At 42.5% G+C, this 17,988-nt stretch overlaps 1 protein-coding gene across 2 annotated transcripts in view; it reads left to right on the forward strand.

Annotated features, from left to right (window-relative positions):
- The window catches only part of ttn.1 (titin, tandem duplicate 1), a 136,560-nt gene that overhangs the window by 28,241 nt on the left and 90,331 nt on the right, over positions 1–17,988 (forward strand). For both annotated transcript variants that reach the window (XM_039742386.1, XM_039742387.1), the window contains 21 exons: positions 3,786–3,901; positions 5,958–6,257; positions 6,350–6,649; positions 6,740–6,845; positions 6,939–7,135; positions 7,399–7,704; positions 7,795–8,073; positions 8,181–8,480; positions 9,408–9,710; positions 9,859–10,236; positions 10,322–10,624; positions 11,146–11,445; positions 11,552–11,848; positions 12,141–12,425; positions 12,519–12,812; positions 12,899–13,198; positions 13,288–13,596; positions 13,695–13,885; positions 15,686–16,115; positions 16,333–16,641; positions 17,796–17,944. In XM_039742386.1, the coding sequence (XP_039598320.1) occupies positions 3,786–3,901; positions 5,958–6,257; positions 6,350–6,649; positions 6,740–6,845; positions 6,939–7,135; positions 7,399–7,704; positions 7,795–8,073; positions 8,181–8,480; positions 9,408–9,710; positions 9,859–10,236; positions 10,322–10,624; positions 11,146–11,445; positions 11,552–11,848; positions 12,141–12,425; positions 12,519–12,812; positions 12,899–13,198; positions 13,288–13,596; positions 13,695–13,885; positions 15,686–16,115; positions 16,333–16,641; positions 17,796–17,944 (5,752 nt within the window). The remainder of the gene's footprint in view (positions 1–3,785; positions 3,902–5,957; positions 6,258–6,349; positions 6,650–6,739; positions 6,846–6,938; positions 7,136–7,398; positions 7,705–7,794; positions 8,074–8,180; positions 8,481–9,407; positions 9,711–9,858; positions 10,237–10,321; positions 10,625–11,145; positions 11,446–11,551; positions 11,849–12,140; positions 12,426–12,518; positions 12,813–12,898; positions 13,199–13,287; positions 13,597–13,694; positions 13,886–15,685; positions 16,116–16,332; positions 16,642–17,795; positions 17,945–17,988) is intronic.

Here is a 17,988-nt window from a genome sequence, read left to right on the forward strand (position 1 = left end):
TTCTTCCAAAAAAACATCAAGTCGAGTTTTGAAAGTCCCTAACGTCTTACTGTCCACCGTGCTACTTGGTCGCTTATTCCAAGTGTCTATGGTTCTTTGTGTAAATAAGGGGGAGACCATCCAGTCCACTGCTCTTGTTTGTTTAGTTAGGAGCTAAGTTGTCCCAAACTCCCATCCAGAGACATTTCCGTTGTTGTCGAGGTTTCTGCTTCAACACCTTCACTCTGTTGCTTGTTCTCGATTTCCATTCCTGTACTAAATGACCTTCCTCTTCAAAATGCACTGCGGGGATTGTGGGAAACTCCATTGATGCCGTGTTCACGTGCTATTGGACAGACAGTTAATATGAGTTTCCAAGTTAGAAGTTTCACATAAACTCTGAGCAACAAGTTCGACAATTCAAAGAAAACAAAGCTAACACACATAGTCTGAGCTGTGATGTAATGCCGATCTGTGTAAAATAAAAAATATAACCTGGGCAGCCAGTAGTGCCAGTTTTGTCATCAAATTGCATTGGGAGCAAAGTTGGTGAATGTTTATACGTTTGATTTATTTATTTATTTATTTTCACAAAAAGTATAAAGTGTATCTTTAATTGCTTTTTTAACAGACATACATAACAATTCAATAGCAACCTCGTGTTTCTCCAAATAGTCTGACTAGAAATTCATCTGAACACACTGCAGTGGGAAGATGAAACGTCACAAATCGGAGCTCCAAATACTCCACCAACACGTGAACGCGGCAAAAGCTGTCAGCGTCCTGGGAGGGGTACAGGAAGGGGGTGTATGCACGTGATTTTTTTAATGAATGGAGGGTCAGTCCTTCATAAAGCATACTCGAGGATTAGTTTCAGGTTTTGGATAAGCTTCGGCTTTCTCGTTTCAAGGACGTTCACGCTTTTGCTCCTCACCAAAGCAACCTACACTTTGAAGTTTGTGGGTCTGCACAGCTGCATGAAAACAGAACCTAAACCTTAAGCTGTTTGAGAGACAACATACTGCCCAGGCCAACCCGTGCGTCCATTCTCCGTACTTATAATGCATAACTTCTGCTGGATCCTGCAGTCAATTGCAGGTTTACTGTGACACAATCCCATAATAAATAGCACGCAAAAACGGCCAGTTCTCTGCTTACCTTAGACAGAGGTCACTAACAGGCGGACCTCGGTCCGCATCCGGACCGCAAAGCTGTCTCATACGGACCTTGACTTACAGCCAAAACAAAAGGTTATCATTTAAACATGATGGGGCGCTTCTATTTTTACCCGGCGCAGCTTTTGTAATCTTTACGGTAATGGTGAGGAAATACACAGTATACGCGCTAAGCCATTTCACGTGATACCTCTCATCCAATCAAGTCTGCGGATTCTAGTCGGTGAACGTTGTTTTACGAATCCATGTACGCAAACAGAGGAGGGATTTTTCAGAGATACGGTCGAAAAGAAGAAAGATAGTGAAACGTGTGTTAGAGGCAAGGTCAGGAACCGAAACGTTCGAAAGAAATGTAGCGATAAAAATAAAGACTACTACACACACAACTGTGAGGCAGCTTTCTCCACAATGAACATAATAAAAACTAAATATCGTTCCAGGCTCAACAATGAACACCTCCACATGTCTATGAGAATGGCTCTGACTCCATTCAAGCCCAGGTTTAAAACCCTGGCAGGACAAGCTAGAGCTCAATTCTCTCACTGAGCAAAAAAGTGTGGCAATGAATATAAGAGGGGAAGAAAATGGGCATTTAAACCTGTTACATTGTTAAGATGTGTTGAGATTTGTTATCTGTGAAATTGGTTGAGACTTGAGTCAAAATGTGAAACAGAAAAGGGGAAATGTTAAGCTTTTTCTCCATTCCTTTTGTATTCTTCTGAAGTTTAGCACTTTATTTAAGCATGCACAGTTTTCATAATTTATTTTTGTCTTATTTTGAAGTGCAGCCCTACTTTTGTTTATTAAATTAAAGAAGAAATTATACACTGACAGAACAAAAAAGTACATATTTGCAGTCATACATAAATGTTCAGTTCTGTGTTTGAAAATAAATATTGTCAAAAGGATTATGAATTGTACTAAACTAATTTGATTTGAAAGTCTAGTATTAATTACATGCAGATGTTGATACAACTACTAGGCTACTTAAATAGACATGATACTAAATAGTTAGACAACATGATCTTCAGACGGACCGGACCTTTGCTTCAAGAAATTTTCTCTGACTGGACCTCGATAGATTTTAGTTGAAGACCCCTGCCTTAGAACATTAGAACATTAAAACACTCTGGACGAGAACAGGCCATTCAGCCCAACAATGCTCGCCAGTCCTGTCCACTTATTTCCTCCAAGAAAACATCAAGTCGAGTTTTGAGGGTCCCTAACATCTTACTGTCTACCACACTACTTGGTCGCTTATTCCAAGTGTCTATCGTTCTTTGTGCAAAGAAAAACTTTTTAATGCTTGTGCGAAATTTCCACTTAACAAGTTTCCAACTGTGTCCCCGTGTTCTTGATGAACTCATTTTAAAATAACAAGTCTCGATCCACTGCACTAATTCACTTCATAATTTTTAAACTCTTTATGTGGTGGGCTGGCGCCCTGCCCGGAGTTTGTTTCCTGTGTTGTGCCCTGTATTGGCTGAGATTGGCTCCAGCAGACCCCCGTGACCCTGAAGTTCGGATATAGCGGGTTGGATAATGGATGGATGGATTTTAAACTCTTCAGTCATCTTTTGCTTAAACTGTAAAGGCTCAGCTCCTTTAATCTTTCCTCCTAACACAACCCCTGTAGGCCCTGAGTCAGCCTCGTCGCTCTTCTCTGGACCTTCTCTCGTGCTGTTATGTCTTTATGGAGACCAAAACTGCACACAGGACTCCAGATGAGGCCTCACCAGTGTGTTATAAAGCTTGAGCAGAACCTCCTGTGACTTGTTCTCCACACATCAAGGCGCTATATAACCTGACAGTCTGTTAGCCTTCTTAATGACTTGTCTAGAAGTCGATAGCTTAGAGTCCACTATGACTCCTAGCTCCTTCTCATACGGTGGACTCTTGATTTTCTGACCACCCATTGTGTCTTCAAACCTCACATTTTTAATTCCTATGTATAATTCTTTACATTTACTGACATTTAATTTCATCTGCCACAAATCTTCCAAATCTATCCAAGTCCTTCTGTGATGATATAATGGATTCCAAATTATTTGCTAATCCACCTATCTTGGTATCATCTGTCAACTTAACCAGCTTGTTACTTATATTCCTATCTAAATCATTTATATATATTAAAAATAGCAACGGCCCTAGCACCATCTCAAACGTTCCTGAACAGACTGATATGTGACCCTCCTGACAGCGCCAAGAACTGTCATGGAATGAACACCATTAATGAGGCATGTAAATGCAACGTGGAGACCACCAGCACGCCAAATGTGTGCTCCAATGAAATATGTTCACACAAAGTATTAAGTAATAGTCATAAAGACAGGGACAAGGGTGCAATACCCAATAAGAAGTTGATTCAAACCTTCGGTACAAGTGATAAACAGTCTTGATTGGCAAAGAAGTCTGTAAAATAAGTACAAACTGGACTGAAAGTAGAAAGAACAGGACTCAACCATAGTGCTGTGCTTCTATCGCCCCTCTTGACGTTACTCTCAGGCCTTGTGGTTACTTTTATTTAAAAGCATATTAACGTAAAATACGACATTACCAGACACAACTCCCCAGTGACACATTGACCAACCTCCAACTGGCACTAATGGGAGTTCCCCTTCTAATCAACAGAGTGAAGGGTCTACCCACAAAGAAGAAGTGCAAGTTCCGTGTCCTGGCCGAGAACCTTGCTGGACCTGGAAAACCAAGTGACGAAACGGATCAAATTATGATTAAGGATCCAATTGGTAAGTAGGCCATATTGCCATCCTGGCAGGTGTTTGAAGATTTTATTAGATTTCACGCCATTTTTGTGTTTCTCTGCTAAATTTATGGCAGCACAGAGAAAGGACTGTTCTGATATAATAAATATAATAGTGCCTTCATATACAGTAGTGCCTTTTGAAAACCCAAGTTCTGTACAATGCAGGTATCTATCTACTATATAATAAAATGTGTGTGTGTGTGTGTGTGTGGGTGTCCAGTGCCTATGAGCAATTTAATTGGACAGTTTGGCTTTGATTTAAAATGATCAGTTTGTCTGAGGTGGCTCTGTGGTAAGGAGGATGTCTTGATTGTTTAAGGGTGCGAAGTTCAATTTATGATTATGAAAAATAGTTAAAATGACGCATTTCAATGACAACAAAGCAAATAACTTAGAGAGTGATCCTGGATTGCTAAATACTAACAAGGCACAACCCAAGTTGCCTTCAATGACAGGACATGTTCTCAAGAATACAATTGACATTGTCATGCGTAATGGGGGCCCATCTAACATTGGTGGTAGTAAAAAAAGTGAACACGAGGTGAGCAATGTGCCTCAAAATGGCAGGGCCTGGGAAGCAGGTTTTATAGAAATGCGATCGAGAGAGGAAGCCCCGAGCTAGAGACGTTGAGACCTAGGAGGAACACAGGTTACTGAGCAGCTTTGGGTCTCTAAATACTAATGGGGTACAACCTGAGTCGTATTCACATCATTAGCAATGGTGTTTTCACAGCAGGTAATGGGGGCTTGTCTACCATTGGTGGTAGTGAAAAAGCAGATGAGAGGTAAGCAACACACAGTCTGGGAAGCAGGCTTTATGGGAACACGATCAAGACAGGAAGTGTCTGTCAAGAGAGGCTGAAAAACACGAGGATACCGAGGAAAGATGTAGGAGAGTACACGTAGGGCGAGCGATATCAAGTATTCTGTATTTGAAAATATATTCTGTTACCTGTTTTTGACAGATGACAATGCATAAATATTCAACAAAAAATATAAAAGGAGGGCACAACCAAGGAAAACAAAAGTGATAGAAATAGCAGAGGGTTAGGAGGTATGTCCTCAGTGGGGCTTAGACGGACATCCAGCTCAGTTTATCCTTCATTGCAGAGAAGCTGAAAGCAATTGCAAAGATTTACAAATGCAACATATGCAATATTTAAGAGAAACGTCCATGACTATGATTTATGAAGAGTCCTGCTTGTGAATGGTGGTGCACCCATGGAGAGTTTGTGGTAGAGGCTTTCAGAGGATCGGGGTCAAGGCTCTCAATAACAAAGGCAGCCTGGCACCAGGCGATCCAAGGGGACCTCCAGCGGTCTCGGGTGGCTTTTACTGGGGCCGTTTAATGGACTTGAATCGTATTCTTCTTGTACTCTTTGTAAAACGTCTTTTGAAGGTCTACTCTGTGAACTGTGAATGACCTTGTACATCAAAAGAAACATATCGATCAAAAGTTTGATCAAAGGTAGAGAAGAGAAAGAAGTTGGAATGGCTGTGGCATGAAGTGGTCTGTAAGTGACCACCCTGGCAGCACAATGTGCTTTGGCAGTGGTCAAGTATGGAGGGCCGGAAATCTATGGCAAACATTTCATTTGTAGAATATGTTGGAAGTATATTTTTAATAATCAAATTGACATGAGGATCAGAGAATCAACCGCAGCTCATGTCCCATTCCTCGTGCCCTCAAGGCTGTAAGGCAATGGAGGAGCAAAGCTCAGAATCCATGGAATCCCCTGGTTACTGACCTAAGGAAGGTGATCTAGAGGGGTCTCAATTAGAGTTCTCCGGTAGTGATGCCCCCTGGTGGGGTGGTAGTGCCAGGTGGTTGGCTCTTGGCAGGGATGCAGATTTCTGTTTGTAAATGGCTGGGACGTTTTTTTTTTTTTTCATTTTTCTTCATGGAAGACATTAGGGAACCTTTAGACAAGAAACAAAGTAAGGAGAAGATGAAGTGGTCAGGATTCTTTTTATCTCTATTGATTTTTCATTTTCTAATTATTTTGGTCAATAATTTCTTTTTTATGACTCACTTACAGATCCACCATGGCCTCCTGGCAAACCAACTGTAAAGGATGTTGCAAAGACCTCTGCATTCTTACAGTGGACCAAGCCTGAGCACGATGGTGGTGCCAAAATCGAGTCGTATGTGATTGAACTGCTGAAGAGTGGAACAGAAGATTGGGTGCGGGTTGCAGAGGGTGTTCCTACAACTGAACACTTCCTGAAGGGACTCATGGAGAAACAAGAATACTCGTTCCGGGTTAGAGCGATAAACAAGGCCGGGGAGAGCGATCCCAGCGATCCCAGTGACCCAGTGCTCTGCAAGGAGCGGCTGAGTAAGTCATTGTATTTGTGCCAACCTATGTGAGTTTGAGATGATCATGTTCTCTTGGTTCGACAACTGTGTTGTTAATTGTTCATTTTACAGACCCACCATCACCTCCACGTTGGCTCGAGGTTATAAACATTACAAAGAACACAGCTGACCTGAAGTGGACACCACCGGAACGGGACGGAGGCTCCCCCATTACCAACTATATTGTTGAGAAGAGGGATGTCAGACGCAAGGGTTGGCAGGCTGTTGACACAACGGTGAAGGAGACCACCTATACTGTGACACCTCTGTCCGAAGGCTCGCTGTATGTCTTCCGTGTTGCAGCAGAAAATGCTGTGGGTCAGAGTGAATACTGTGAACTGGAAGACTCTGTTCTGGCCAAGGACACTTTCAGTAAGATAGCTCGATTCACTATCAATAACTAGAATATGCGTTAATAGAAACTGTGATTATCAATTTGTACGTACCTTTTTTCCTCAACAGCAACCCCTGGGCCTCCTTACGCCTTGACGGTTGTCGAAGTAACAAAGAGACACGTGGATCTGAAATGGGAAGCTCCTAAGAATGATGGTGGTCGACCCATTCAAAGGTAGTCTCTCGTTTCAACTGACCATTTCTTTTGTCGGTTATCTCATGTAACTTGAGTGGGCTAACGTCCAGGGAACGCTTTGTTTCTCAACAGGTATGTCATTGAGAAGAAAGAGAAGCTGGGAACACGCTGGGTCAAAGCTGGGAAGACTCCTGGACCCGAGTGCAATTACCGAGTAACTGATGTCATTGAAGGCACAGAGGTGCAATTCCAAGTCCGAGCTGAAAATGAAGCTGGCGTTGGGCACCCAAGTGAACCCACAGACCTCCTTAACATTGAGGACCCAACAAGTAAGAGACTAGAGTGAATGAATGGATTAGAAGATTGTGAATGGGAGACACTGGTACTGAATAGAATCACACAGATTCAGATTTAAGACCCTTAGACTAGACCACAGATACATTAGGAAAGTCTTCTTTTGTTTATTGTTTATTGTCCCAGGAAGCCATCTGTGGTGCTGCTTGACTTACTTTCCATCACTCTCTCCTTATTTACAATGAGTCGCACACAGCTGATGTATTCTTCTTCTTTTTTTATTTTTGCTGTTTCTCAGGTCCTCCATCTCCTCCTTTGGAATTACATGTCACTGATGCTAGCAGAGATCATATTTCCATTGCCTGGAAACCTCCAGAGAAAAATGGTGGCAGTCCAATTCTTGGCTACCATATTGAGCTTTGTGAAGCTGGCACAGAAAAATGGATGCGAATTAACTCTCGGCCAGTGAAAGATCTCAAATATAAGGCCGAAGAGGGCATTATTCCTGACAAAGAGTACATTCTGAGAGTTAGGGCTGTCAATGCAATTGGTGTAAGTGATCCATCGGAAATCTCAGAGAACGTTTTCGCTAAAGACCCAGACTGTAAGTATCATTCTGAATGTGCCATCTTTTATTTATCAAGTGTATATTAAAAAGCGTTTGGTGACACACGCTTGTTTTCCCATTCTGAAGGTAATCCTTCAATTGAACTTCAAACACAAGACATTGTAGTCGTGGAAGGTGAGAAGTTGAGCCTTCCCATTCCCTACCGAGCTGTTCCAACACCCAAGGTCTCTTGGCACAAAGATGGCAAAGAGTTGAAGGCAGATGACAGAGTAAAGCTCACTTCTGACCACATTGCTGCCCACATTGAGATTGGCAACTGTGTTCACGCAGACGCCGGCCATTATGCCATCACCTTGGAGAACAAGCTTGGATCAACAACAGGAACAGTTAACGTTAAAGTCATCGGTAAGTGAGAAATTTGAAAAAACCCTTGAGCTTTATTAAAAACATAAAAATGTTGACTTTGCTTGAATTTCCTGCATAACATTTTTTCCCCTTTTCTACAATTTCAGGGTTGCCTGGCCAATGCAAAGATATCAATGCAAGTGAAGTTACAAAGAGTTCATGCAAGATCTCTTGGGAGCCTCCAGAGAACGATGGAGGAACACCAATTTTACATTATGCACTGGAACGACGAGAAGCTGGACGCCGAACATACACAACTGTGATGTCTGGCGAGAACAAGCTGACTTGGCAAGTGAAGGATCTCATTCCAAATGGTGAATACTACTTCAGGGTGAAGGCCGTCAACAAGATTGGTGGCGGAGAATACATCGAGCTGCGCAATCCAGTTATCGCTGAGGATGCAAAACGTAAGTCATGAGCAGATTGGACTCCTGGCTTATTTGGGAGTTAATACATTTCATCAGATTCAGAATCTGGAAACATAATTGCCGTGTCAAGTGTAGAGGAGGTAGAATCAACCACGCAAAAAGTAAGCAAGACTAAGTTCAGGCCAGAGATGGAGGGTTCCTGATAAATGACCTAAGTACAAGAGGGTTGAAATTTGACTCACTCCATAGTGATGTGGCTTAGGACAGGGAAGGAATGGTCCCAAAATCTGACATAAGTAGGCTGCCAGAGAAGAGGTGGTCCCAGTTAAGCAAAAGTAGTTGTCTTGCAAACCCCAGGATAAGCCCCTTTACTTCCCCCAAGCTTCTAAAGAGCAGAAAGATTTCCCATAAAGATACTCAGCTTCTACTGGCTGTTTGGAAGAGGAGGTAGTCAAGGAGAAGGCCTGAATTTCTGGGCTTTCAAGAAGGCTTAAGGATTTAATGGGTATATGAATGGCAGAGTCACCACAGGGCACTGTTACCCATTGACATTATAGCTTTCAAGTATTGTCATTCTGGACCTTGACACGAAAGTAACCCTAGTATGTGTTTAAAATGTCACTCCTAGACTGAGAGTAATTAGGTCTGAAGTTGGGAGGAAAGAGAAAGATGCAAGCTAAGACAGGACAATTGATTTGTGTGTTTTGGTTTTTGGTGAGTGGAGAAGCCACCACAGAAAGATCCAGTAGGTCTTTATCTTCTCCTTGGGTCTTAATGCATTATCAGAGCATATTTGAGCATAGTCGCAAAGTCTATAGAAAGAAAGAATCAAGGTGACATGCAATGACGAATAAATAATAGACGAGCACTGTGGTGGTGGTGTTCTGACACATCTGCACAGGCCGTTAAAGTCAACAGGCTGCCAGTACACATTTTACACACTTGTTACCATTTTCTTTTCAACAGAACGACCTGATCCTCCTGTTGATGTTGAAACCCATGACCCAACTTCACAGTCTGTTACTCTGACATGGAAGCCACCCATGTATGACGGAGGTTCCAAGATTATGGGCTATATTCTAGAGAAGATGGAGAAAGGAGGAGACAAGTTTGAGAGATGCAATGACTTCCTGGTGCCAGTTTTGTCCTACACAGTTAAAGGACTAGAAGAAGGCAAGCAGTACCAATTCCGTGTACGGGCTGAAAATGCTGCTGGCGTTAGTGAACCTTCTCATGCTACACCACCCATCAAGGCCCTAGACCCAATTGGTAAGTGCTAAACATGCATAACAAGCTACGGGTTGTTTGATTCCTTAAAATAGGAGGATAATAGTGATGGGATCACCATTGATTTTGGCACTTCATCTTTTTGTTGTTCCATGCAATGATTATTTCATTGGTATTTTTGTTAATTCAGAGCCACCTAAGGTCTTCCTGAGTGGCAGTCTGCAATCTGGTCTAAATGTGAGGCAAGGTGAGGAGATCATGGTAGAGGCTATCATTTCTGGATCACCATATCCTTCTATTAAATGGATGAAAGACAATGAAGTAATCAGACCTGAAGAAATCAAGAAGAGAGTGTCCAAACCAGTTTCCAGAAAGAAGAAGGATGAGCCTGAAGTGGAAGAACCATTCCACCTGTCTCTCCCTGAACGCTTAACAGTTGACAACAGCCAGAGAGGAGTGTCTTGTGCCATGGTGCGAGATTCCATCAGACCTGACCATGGAGTGTTCATGATTAAAGTGGAAAATGACCATGGGGTCGCTTCTGCCACCTGTGAAGTCAATGTGCTTGGTAGGTGAACCTCCTTACAGTTCTTTTTTTCTCCCCTAAAAGAAATGAGCATATTTCATGAGACCCTTACCCTTTTACTTTGCAGACATCCCAGGACCGCCGGTTAACCTGGTGTTTGAGGATGTAAGAAGTAACTCTGTGGTTTGCAAATGGGAGCCACCTTTAGATGACGGTGGTAGTGAGATCCTGAACTACATTGTGGAGAAGAAGGATAACTCCAAAGCTGAAATTGGATGGGTTACGGTGACATCAACACTACGGCAGTGCAAATACTCTGTGACCAAACTCATTGAGGGAAAAGAGTATTTATTCCGTGTGATAGCTGAAAACAGATTTGGTCCCGGACCACCTTGTGTGTCGAAGCCTCTTGTCGCCAAGAATCCATTTGGTAAGGTTTGGCCTGTAAAATTACTGCAGTTTTCTAATTAATGTGCAGTGACCTTTGGTTAGAGAAAGGTAACGTGTAAATAATTATTAGTGCTGTAATAGCAGGTATATTATGGTGTGGACAACGTAGAGCAAGTAGAGCTTTTTGAGTGTACAATTTGAAGGTTCACTGGGGCAAAGACCTGATTGGCAGGGAGGTAGGCAGCTAGAGAAATTAAAAAACACCCAGTGAGAAGAACCATGGATGATCCAGCCTGTTGTGGGATTAGCAGATGTAAGATAAGCCTGTGGGGCTGGAAGAATCCATCATGTCCTTATTAGACATTTTGGACTTCTTACTGTTATGGCTCTCTTATATATTTGGTCTCATACATAACATTATTTTGTGGTCTTTTTATGTTGATTTTGGTCATTTCCATCTGGATTGGGGATATTGGTGTCAGGGATGGTCAATGTCGTCTGACGTAATGTGATTGTGCACACGTATTTAACATTATGTCCTGTATTCTGTGCTCTCCAAAGATCCACCTGAGGCTCCTGACAAGCCAGAAATTGCAGATGTAACGAGCAACACCATGCTGGTCAAATGGAATGAACCCAAAGATAATGGCAGCCCTATTCTGGGTTACTGGCTTGAAAAACGTGAGGTCAACAGCACTCACTGGGCCCGAGTTAACAGGAATCTTCTGAATGTTTTGGAGCTTCAGGCTGATGGCCTTCTGGAAGGCCTTGTCTATATCTTCAGGGTCTGCGCTGAGAATGCTGCTGGACCTGGGAAATTCAGCCCTCCATCTGACCCCATGGCAGCTCATGATCCAATAAGTGAGTTTATAGAGATGCATAAATATATGGCATGGCAGCAGCATGAGAGTTTCTTCTGTGGTCTCTCACTCTTCTCTAACTCATCTTTTGTTTACTGCTTTTAAAGGTCCGCCAGGTCCTCCTGTTGTTAGAATTGACGATACAACAGACACATCAATCGATGTAGCCTGGGATCCACCAATTTACAATGGAGGTGGAGAAATCACTGGATACAATGTGGATAAAGCATTGGCAGGGAAAAACGACTGGTCCCGCTGCACAGATCGGCCAATCAAGGCTTGCAAGCTAACAGTTAAGGGAGTAAGGGAAGATGCAGACTACAGGATCCGTGTGACAGCTTTGAATTCTGCAGGAGAAGGAGCACCTGGAATGTCCGAAGTGGTAACTGTCAGGAATCCTCAAGGTAAGGATCTAAATTCACCTTATAGTCTCGCTTTTTGGTTCTGTGTCCACATTAAGCAGACAACTTTTTTAAATTTGTAGCACATGATCAGAATATTTAGCATCCAGTCTGTCACACCACCATGTTCTGGGAGTAGTGGAGATCCTGACATCTTTTAAGAAGTGGTTGGATAGTATATTTGATTAATTAACCAGAAAAGCTCTTTTAGAAATTTCTTTTGTTAGGAATATTTGACAATGTGTCTTAAATTATGAGCGGGAAGTTCACAAAATGCCTTTGCCTGTTTTGACAGAACTGCCAACCGTGGAACTTGATGTTTCTGTGAAGAATGGTGTTCAAATCAGAGCTGGTGAGACATTGAGAGTTCCTGCTAAAGTCACTGGAAGGCCAACACCAGAGATTAAGTGGACCATCGAGGATCAGGACATCGATACAGAGAGAATTATTGTTGAAAATGTGGGAACCTCGAGCACTCTTACCATTAAAAATGCCCTTCGTAAAGATCACGGCAAATTCACAGTCACTGCCACCAACAGCAGTGGATCCAAGGCGGCCTCAACCAGAGTCGACATTTTTGGCAAGTTAAAACCCACATATCATACCCTAGTTATGTGTGATGTTTTTGTTTCAAATACATAATGTAACCCTTTGTTTTGTTTTGTTTTTTTAGATGTCCCTGGTCCCATTCTTGACTTGAAGCCTGTTGTCATCACAAGAAAGATGATTTTGTTGAACTGGTCTGATCCTGAAGATGATGGTGGAAGTGATCTTACTGGATTCCTTATTGAACGAAAGGATGCCAAGATGCACACATGGAGACAACCAATGGAGACAGTTTCATCCAAATGTGACATTACGGGTATACTTGAAGGCCAAGAGTACATGATTCGAATTTTCGCCAAGAACAAATTTGGCTGTGGTCCTCCTGTTGAACTTGGCCCAATTCTGGCAGTGGATCCACTCGGTAATCTTGCTTTACAATATTTAGCATAACTTGGTTTTCTGTGTGTGAAGATAAAATTAACCACTTGTAATAATTTCTTGCTACAGGCCCACCAACCTCACCTGAGAAATTCCACTACTTAGAAAGGACCAAGTCATCCGTCACCCTTTCTTGGAGGCCTCCTCGTAATGATGGTGGTAGTCCCATTATTGGATACATTGTTGAGAAGAAACGACAAGACCAAGCAGAGTATGACGTTGTTACCCCACAGATGTGCAGGGGCACAACACTTTTGGTTGAAAACCTTCAGGAACTGCACATGTATGAGTTCCGTGTGAAAGCTGTTAATGAGATTGGACAAAGTGAGCCTTCAATTCCACTGATGGTGATAGTACAAGACGATGAAGGTTTGCTTTGGTTCTGCTTTCTTTTTTATACTTTATCGGCCATAATGGTGAGCAAGTCAAGACATCATCTGTTTTCTTTATCATTCCAGAGCCTCCAGTTGTGAAGCTGCTGAAACACTTTAAGGCAGACACAGTTACTGTGAAGAAAGGAGAGCCCATTGAAATCCCTGCACAAATTACAGGTCTGCCTTTGCCTAAGATTGAGTGGTCCAAAGATGAGGTTGTCATCACCAAGCCACCAGAGACCATGAAAATCGACACCGAGGTGTTGGGCCGCACTGAAGCATCCTCTAAGCTACGTTTTCCAGAATCTAATAGAGAAGACACAGGCTACTACACTATTACTGCCTCCAACCGCCTTGGGACATCATCTCGTACAATTAAAGCTGAGATCTTAGGTAAGGAAACTCATCATCTAGCTTCTGATCATTGCTCTGATTGGGGATATTGTACTGTGATTGGTAACTGTGGCCTGTACCCTTCCTCATCTTCACAGACCGCCCATCGCCACCAAGAAACCTCGTTGTTTCAGAAATCAAGGCTGAATCTTGCTATCTCACATTCGACGCTCCAGTGGATAATGGTGGAAGTGAGATTACTAACTACATCATTGACAAGAGAGATGCCAGCGTGAAGAAATCAGAATGGGAGGAAATCTCAAACTGCATTATTGAGAGGAGACTTGGGGTAAGATGGCGTGAAATGAAATGGGACATTGAGACCTATGGCTGCCTACTTATGCGAGGTGCTCCATTTTTGATTCCTAAGATTTAGGATTTCAGTGTAAATGGTAGCAAGTGGGGTAATGGAGGAGAACCATCCAGGGTGAAATCATCTCCTGAGCCTTTTCTTACATGCAGAGCCAAAGTAGGTCATGTTTCTTGGCAATTGCCTTTGTGGCACACTCACAATACATTATGGCACTAAGGTTTTATTGGCTCTGGTAGTGAAATTATTAATAAACTGATCTGTGACATCAGTATGAAGGTCTAAATGAGAAAGAAATGGCAAAAGAGCTTGCAAAAAGGTTAATACCAAGAGTCCATCCTATCATTCATGAAAACATCTACCAAAAACAAAAATCAAAACTAATAAAGTGGGTCTATAATGTTATTCAAGTCGACCATGCAGAGGTTTCTGTGGAATCATCCACAGATTTGGATAAAGAGGACATGTTTGTCATGAATATACCTGTGACCCTGGACATAGTCAACTGCATTTCTGGGTTGATTGGCTAGCAACATGAAAACATTATCTCCACAAAATCAATAATATCCAGCTGGAGAGCGACAGAGTCATATGTCACTGCAGTTTATGACCGTAGTTTCTTGGCAGAAGTTGCAGAATATATTGAAGTTGGAGAGTTGGAGGAGCTGATGCCACCACAGGTGTAGAGCAGCAGTTATAGACCAGCAGATTTAGGAGGAAAGTTAAGGTTAGCGGTTAACGTGATTAGCATGTAGTCGTCACGTCACTTCCGTCCTGAAACTGCTGGTCCACAACTGCTGAAGTAGACCTGCGGTGACATATGGCTTAGCGGGCTCCGCAGTTGGATGTGTCGACACAAATGAAAACAAGATGGCACCAGAAATGACACAAAAATGTAATTATGATCTTATAATGACAGTCTAACTAGAAAATAACAGAACTGAGTTCTGTGACCTGTAAACCCGTATTTGTATTTCCAGAACCGCAAAACAGGTTCAAAAGGTTCTTAATCCTGAATGCCAATCATAGGAAAGATTACTGTTCCATGTGGCATGAAATGATGCAGGCATCAATTTTTTTCGAAATCACCAGAATCTAGTGACCAGGGAATCTAATCCAGGGGAAACCAGGGGATCTAATCTCTTGACTGATCTAGTGTTGAGATGTTGGAAGAATGTGGAATGGGGTGGGGTTGGCTCTTTGGAGGCTGAAGGCGGGGCTGGATGATGGTGATGTCCAATCCTAGTCCCAGTCATTCTCACAGCTGCTGTTGTGTTCACGTGCTGTCATGTGTTGTCTTCTCACGTGATTTTGAATGTCATGTTTACAAAAGAGATCTTTAAAGAGTTGGAAAAGCGAAAGAAAAATCAAAAGCTCACTCTCAGCTTTATGAAATGGTGTTGAATGAAGGGAAAATGATTCGTTATTCAATTCATTTTCTAGATGTTCGTGTATTTTGGGGTTATTTCAGCTAAAATGTAGGTAAATTTTTAGAGCCAGTAAACACTTAAAACTTTTTCCAGTTTAAATGAATGGTAATCAAGGTAATGGTCTCGTTATGTAAATCCACCTTACAAAGGTGTTTTTAGGATGAAATAAGTGTTGCAAAAGCATGGCAAGCCTGCACAGTGTTCATCTTACCAAACAATACTGCCATGCAAATCAGCACCTGATCTGAAACAATCCATTCCATGAAAAGTCAAGTCCAGATAATTTGAAACCATTCCTTTGGAACTGCAACAATGCTCACTTATTTTTTGTATTTGTGTTTGCCTTAAGGTATGGAAGTTGAATACCGGAGGAGAATATCAGTTCAGAGTTAGAGCCGAGAACAAATATGGAATCAGCGACGACTGCTGCTCAGGAAAGGTGGTCATCAAAGATCCTTTCGGTCTTCCTGGACCACCAAGCAAACCAATAGTTACTGAACACACAAACACATCCATGTTGGTGACCTGGGAGCCACCTTTGGACAACGGCGGAGCCACAATTACAGGATACTGGCTGGAGAAGAGAGAAGTGGGTGGCGTGTACTGGGCACGGGTCAACAGAGGCCCAGTTACTAAACCTGCAGTTAAAGGCCTGGAATATAATGTCCTCCGACTCATCGAAGGAGTGGAATACCAGTTCAGGGTGATGGCGACCAATATTGTTGGTACTGGACCTCCAAGTGAACCCTCAGATCCAGTTCTGGCTGCAGATCCCATCTGTAAGTATCATTGACCCTTTTTCAGACATGTTCACCTTGACCTTTTGCGTAACTTGATGGATGTTCTTGTTAGACTGTTGGCAATTTTCTTCATAATGCAAGAAATCCGTATATATGTAATGATACCATCTGATGCCTTTCCCATGACAATTGATCTCCTTTAATGTCACTTAACATCACCACATGACACTGAATGTTTGATCTGCTTTGTTTGCAGATCCACCTGGAGCTCCAACTGGCCTTGATGTAACAGACAAAACCAAAAATAGTGTTTCACTGGGCTGGAAAGCACCAGACAAAGATGGCGGCAGTCCAATAAAAGGGTACATCATTGAAATGCAGCCTGAGGGCACATCGGACTGGACACGAGCTAATGACCCCGAGAAGCTACATCCTACCTGTGCTTTCACCGTACCAAACTTGCCAGAGCTCAAGAAATACAGATTTAGAGTTAAAGCTGTGAACGCTGCTGGGGAGTCTGAACCGAGCCAAATAACAGGAGAAATAATCGTCAAAGAAATCCAAGGTAATGTTCCATGGAATTCAGCCATGAATTCATCTGTTGCTGCGGTGGCACTGAAGTCCAGAATGGACCTCTAAGGCACACGGAAATGCTCTGAAAATTGTAGCTGCTGGATGGGTAGAAATTAACTTACATAATATTAGCTGAAGTTCCCTGGTATAAATAAACATTTTGAAATTCAAAATGGCTAAACACAACCCACATTGACACAAAATGATGTCCTCTTAGACAACAGCTGCATACCAGCAAGACAATAAAATTGGCATCCCATTTAGTTGAGAAGTAAAAACTGTACCTGTGGTCCTAGAAGAGAGCACAACTTGGCTGGTTGAAGAGTTTGTGTATGCTTGATGACATGTCCTCCCATCAGCCCCAGCACACTCCTGGTGCCTGATGGGAACTGTAGTCTCACCAGATTGGCACCGGTTTTCAGGTTGCTCCCCTCCCTGATAAAACCAGTATTTAATGCTGGACCAAAGTTTCATTAAATTCAGTTCAGCCGTTTATGTGGGATTGAGCGAACAAATAGACAAACACCTCACCTTATTTTTGTATTTACATAGATAGAAAAATATTTTTTCAATTAAAATTCTCCTTCATTAATTTATGATGTCCGTCTATCTGTTGCCTTAGTTATGTGGTATTTGGTATTGGATTCTCAATACCAGTGTTAAGGTTTGTGATGCGCCATCTGCTGGAATGAAAAATACATACATTTTTAAACATACATTCCAAAGTATCCCAAGCACTAATGATAAATGCACCCTATGGAGTGGAGCTGCTGGTTGGACAGAAATCAGCTTATATTACAGAGATACTTCTTTAGGGGATAATGCCAGTCTACTGGCTGCTTCTTGTGGTGCATTTTGGTGCATTCTTTGCAGTTTTAGGGAGTTACTGCCCTCTGACAAAACTCGTTTACTCACACTGGCTTGTGGAGTCCTTCCAAATGCTAGGATGGGTTTCCGTCTCTCCTAGTCATCGTCACATGATCATTGACTTTGGCAGCCTCTTTTGAAGGGAGAAGAGAGAGTCGACGGACCCACCAATAAATAAAGATGTTTAGACTCCCTAAGATACTGGCATCTGGATTCAATACTTTGAACTTTGTCCGAAAGATGGACATTTTATGGTCTTTCTTTTTTCCCCACTTACAGAGGAGCCAGACATCACCATAGATGTGAATGCACAAGAGCTACTGGGATGTCGTGCAGGAACCAACATCAGAATACCAGCCACCATCACTGGACGTCCGGTGCCAAAGGTCACCTGGGAGTACGAAGGAGACGCACCCAAACAGCTCAAGGTAATTTCAGAAAAGTATGGAAACAGCTGAGGTGTTCACAGGAT

The sequence above is a fragment of the Polypterus senegalus genome, unplaced genomic scaffold (assembly GCF_016835505.1).
Source record: "Polypterus senegalus isolate Bchr_013 unplaced genomic scaffold, ASM1683550v1 scaffold_5023, whole genome shotgun sequence".
NCBI classification, from domain to species: domain Eukaryota; kingdom Metazoa; phylum Chordata; class Cladistia; order Polypteriformes; family Polypteridae; genus Polypterus; species Polypterus senegalus.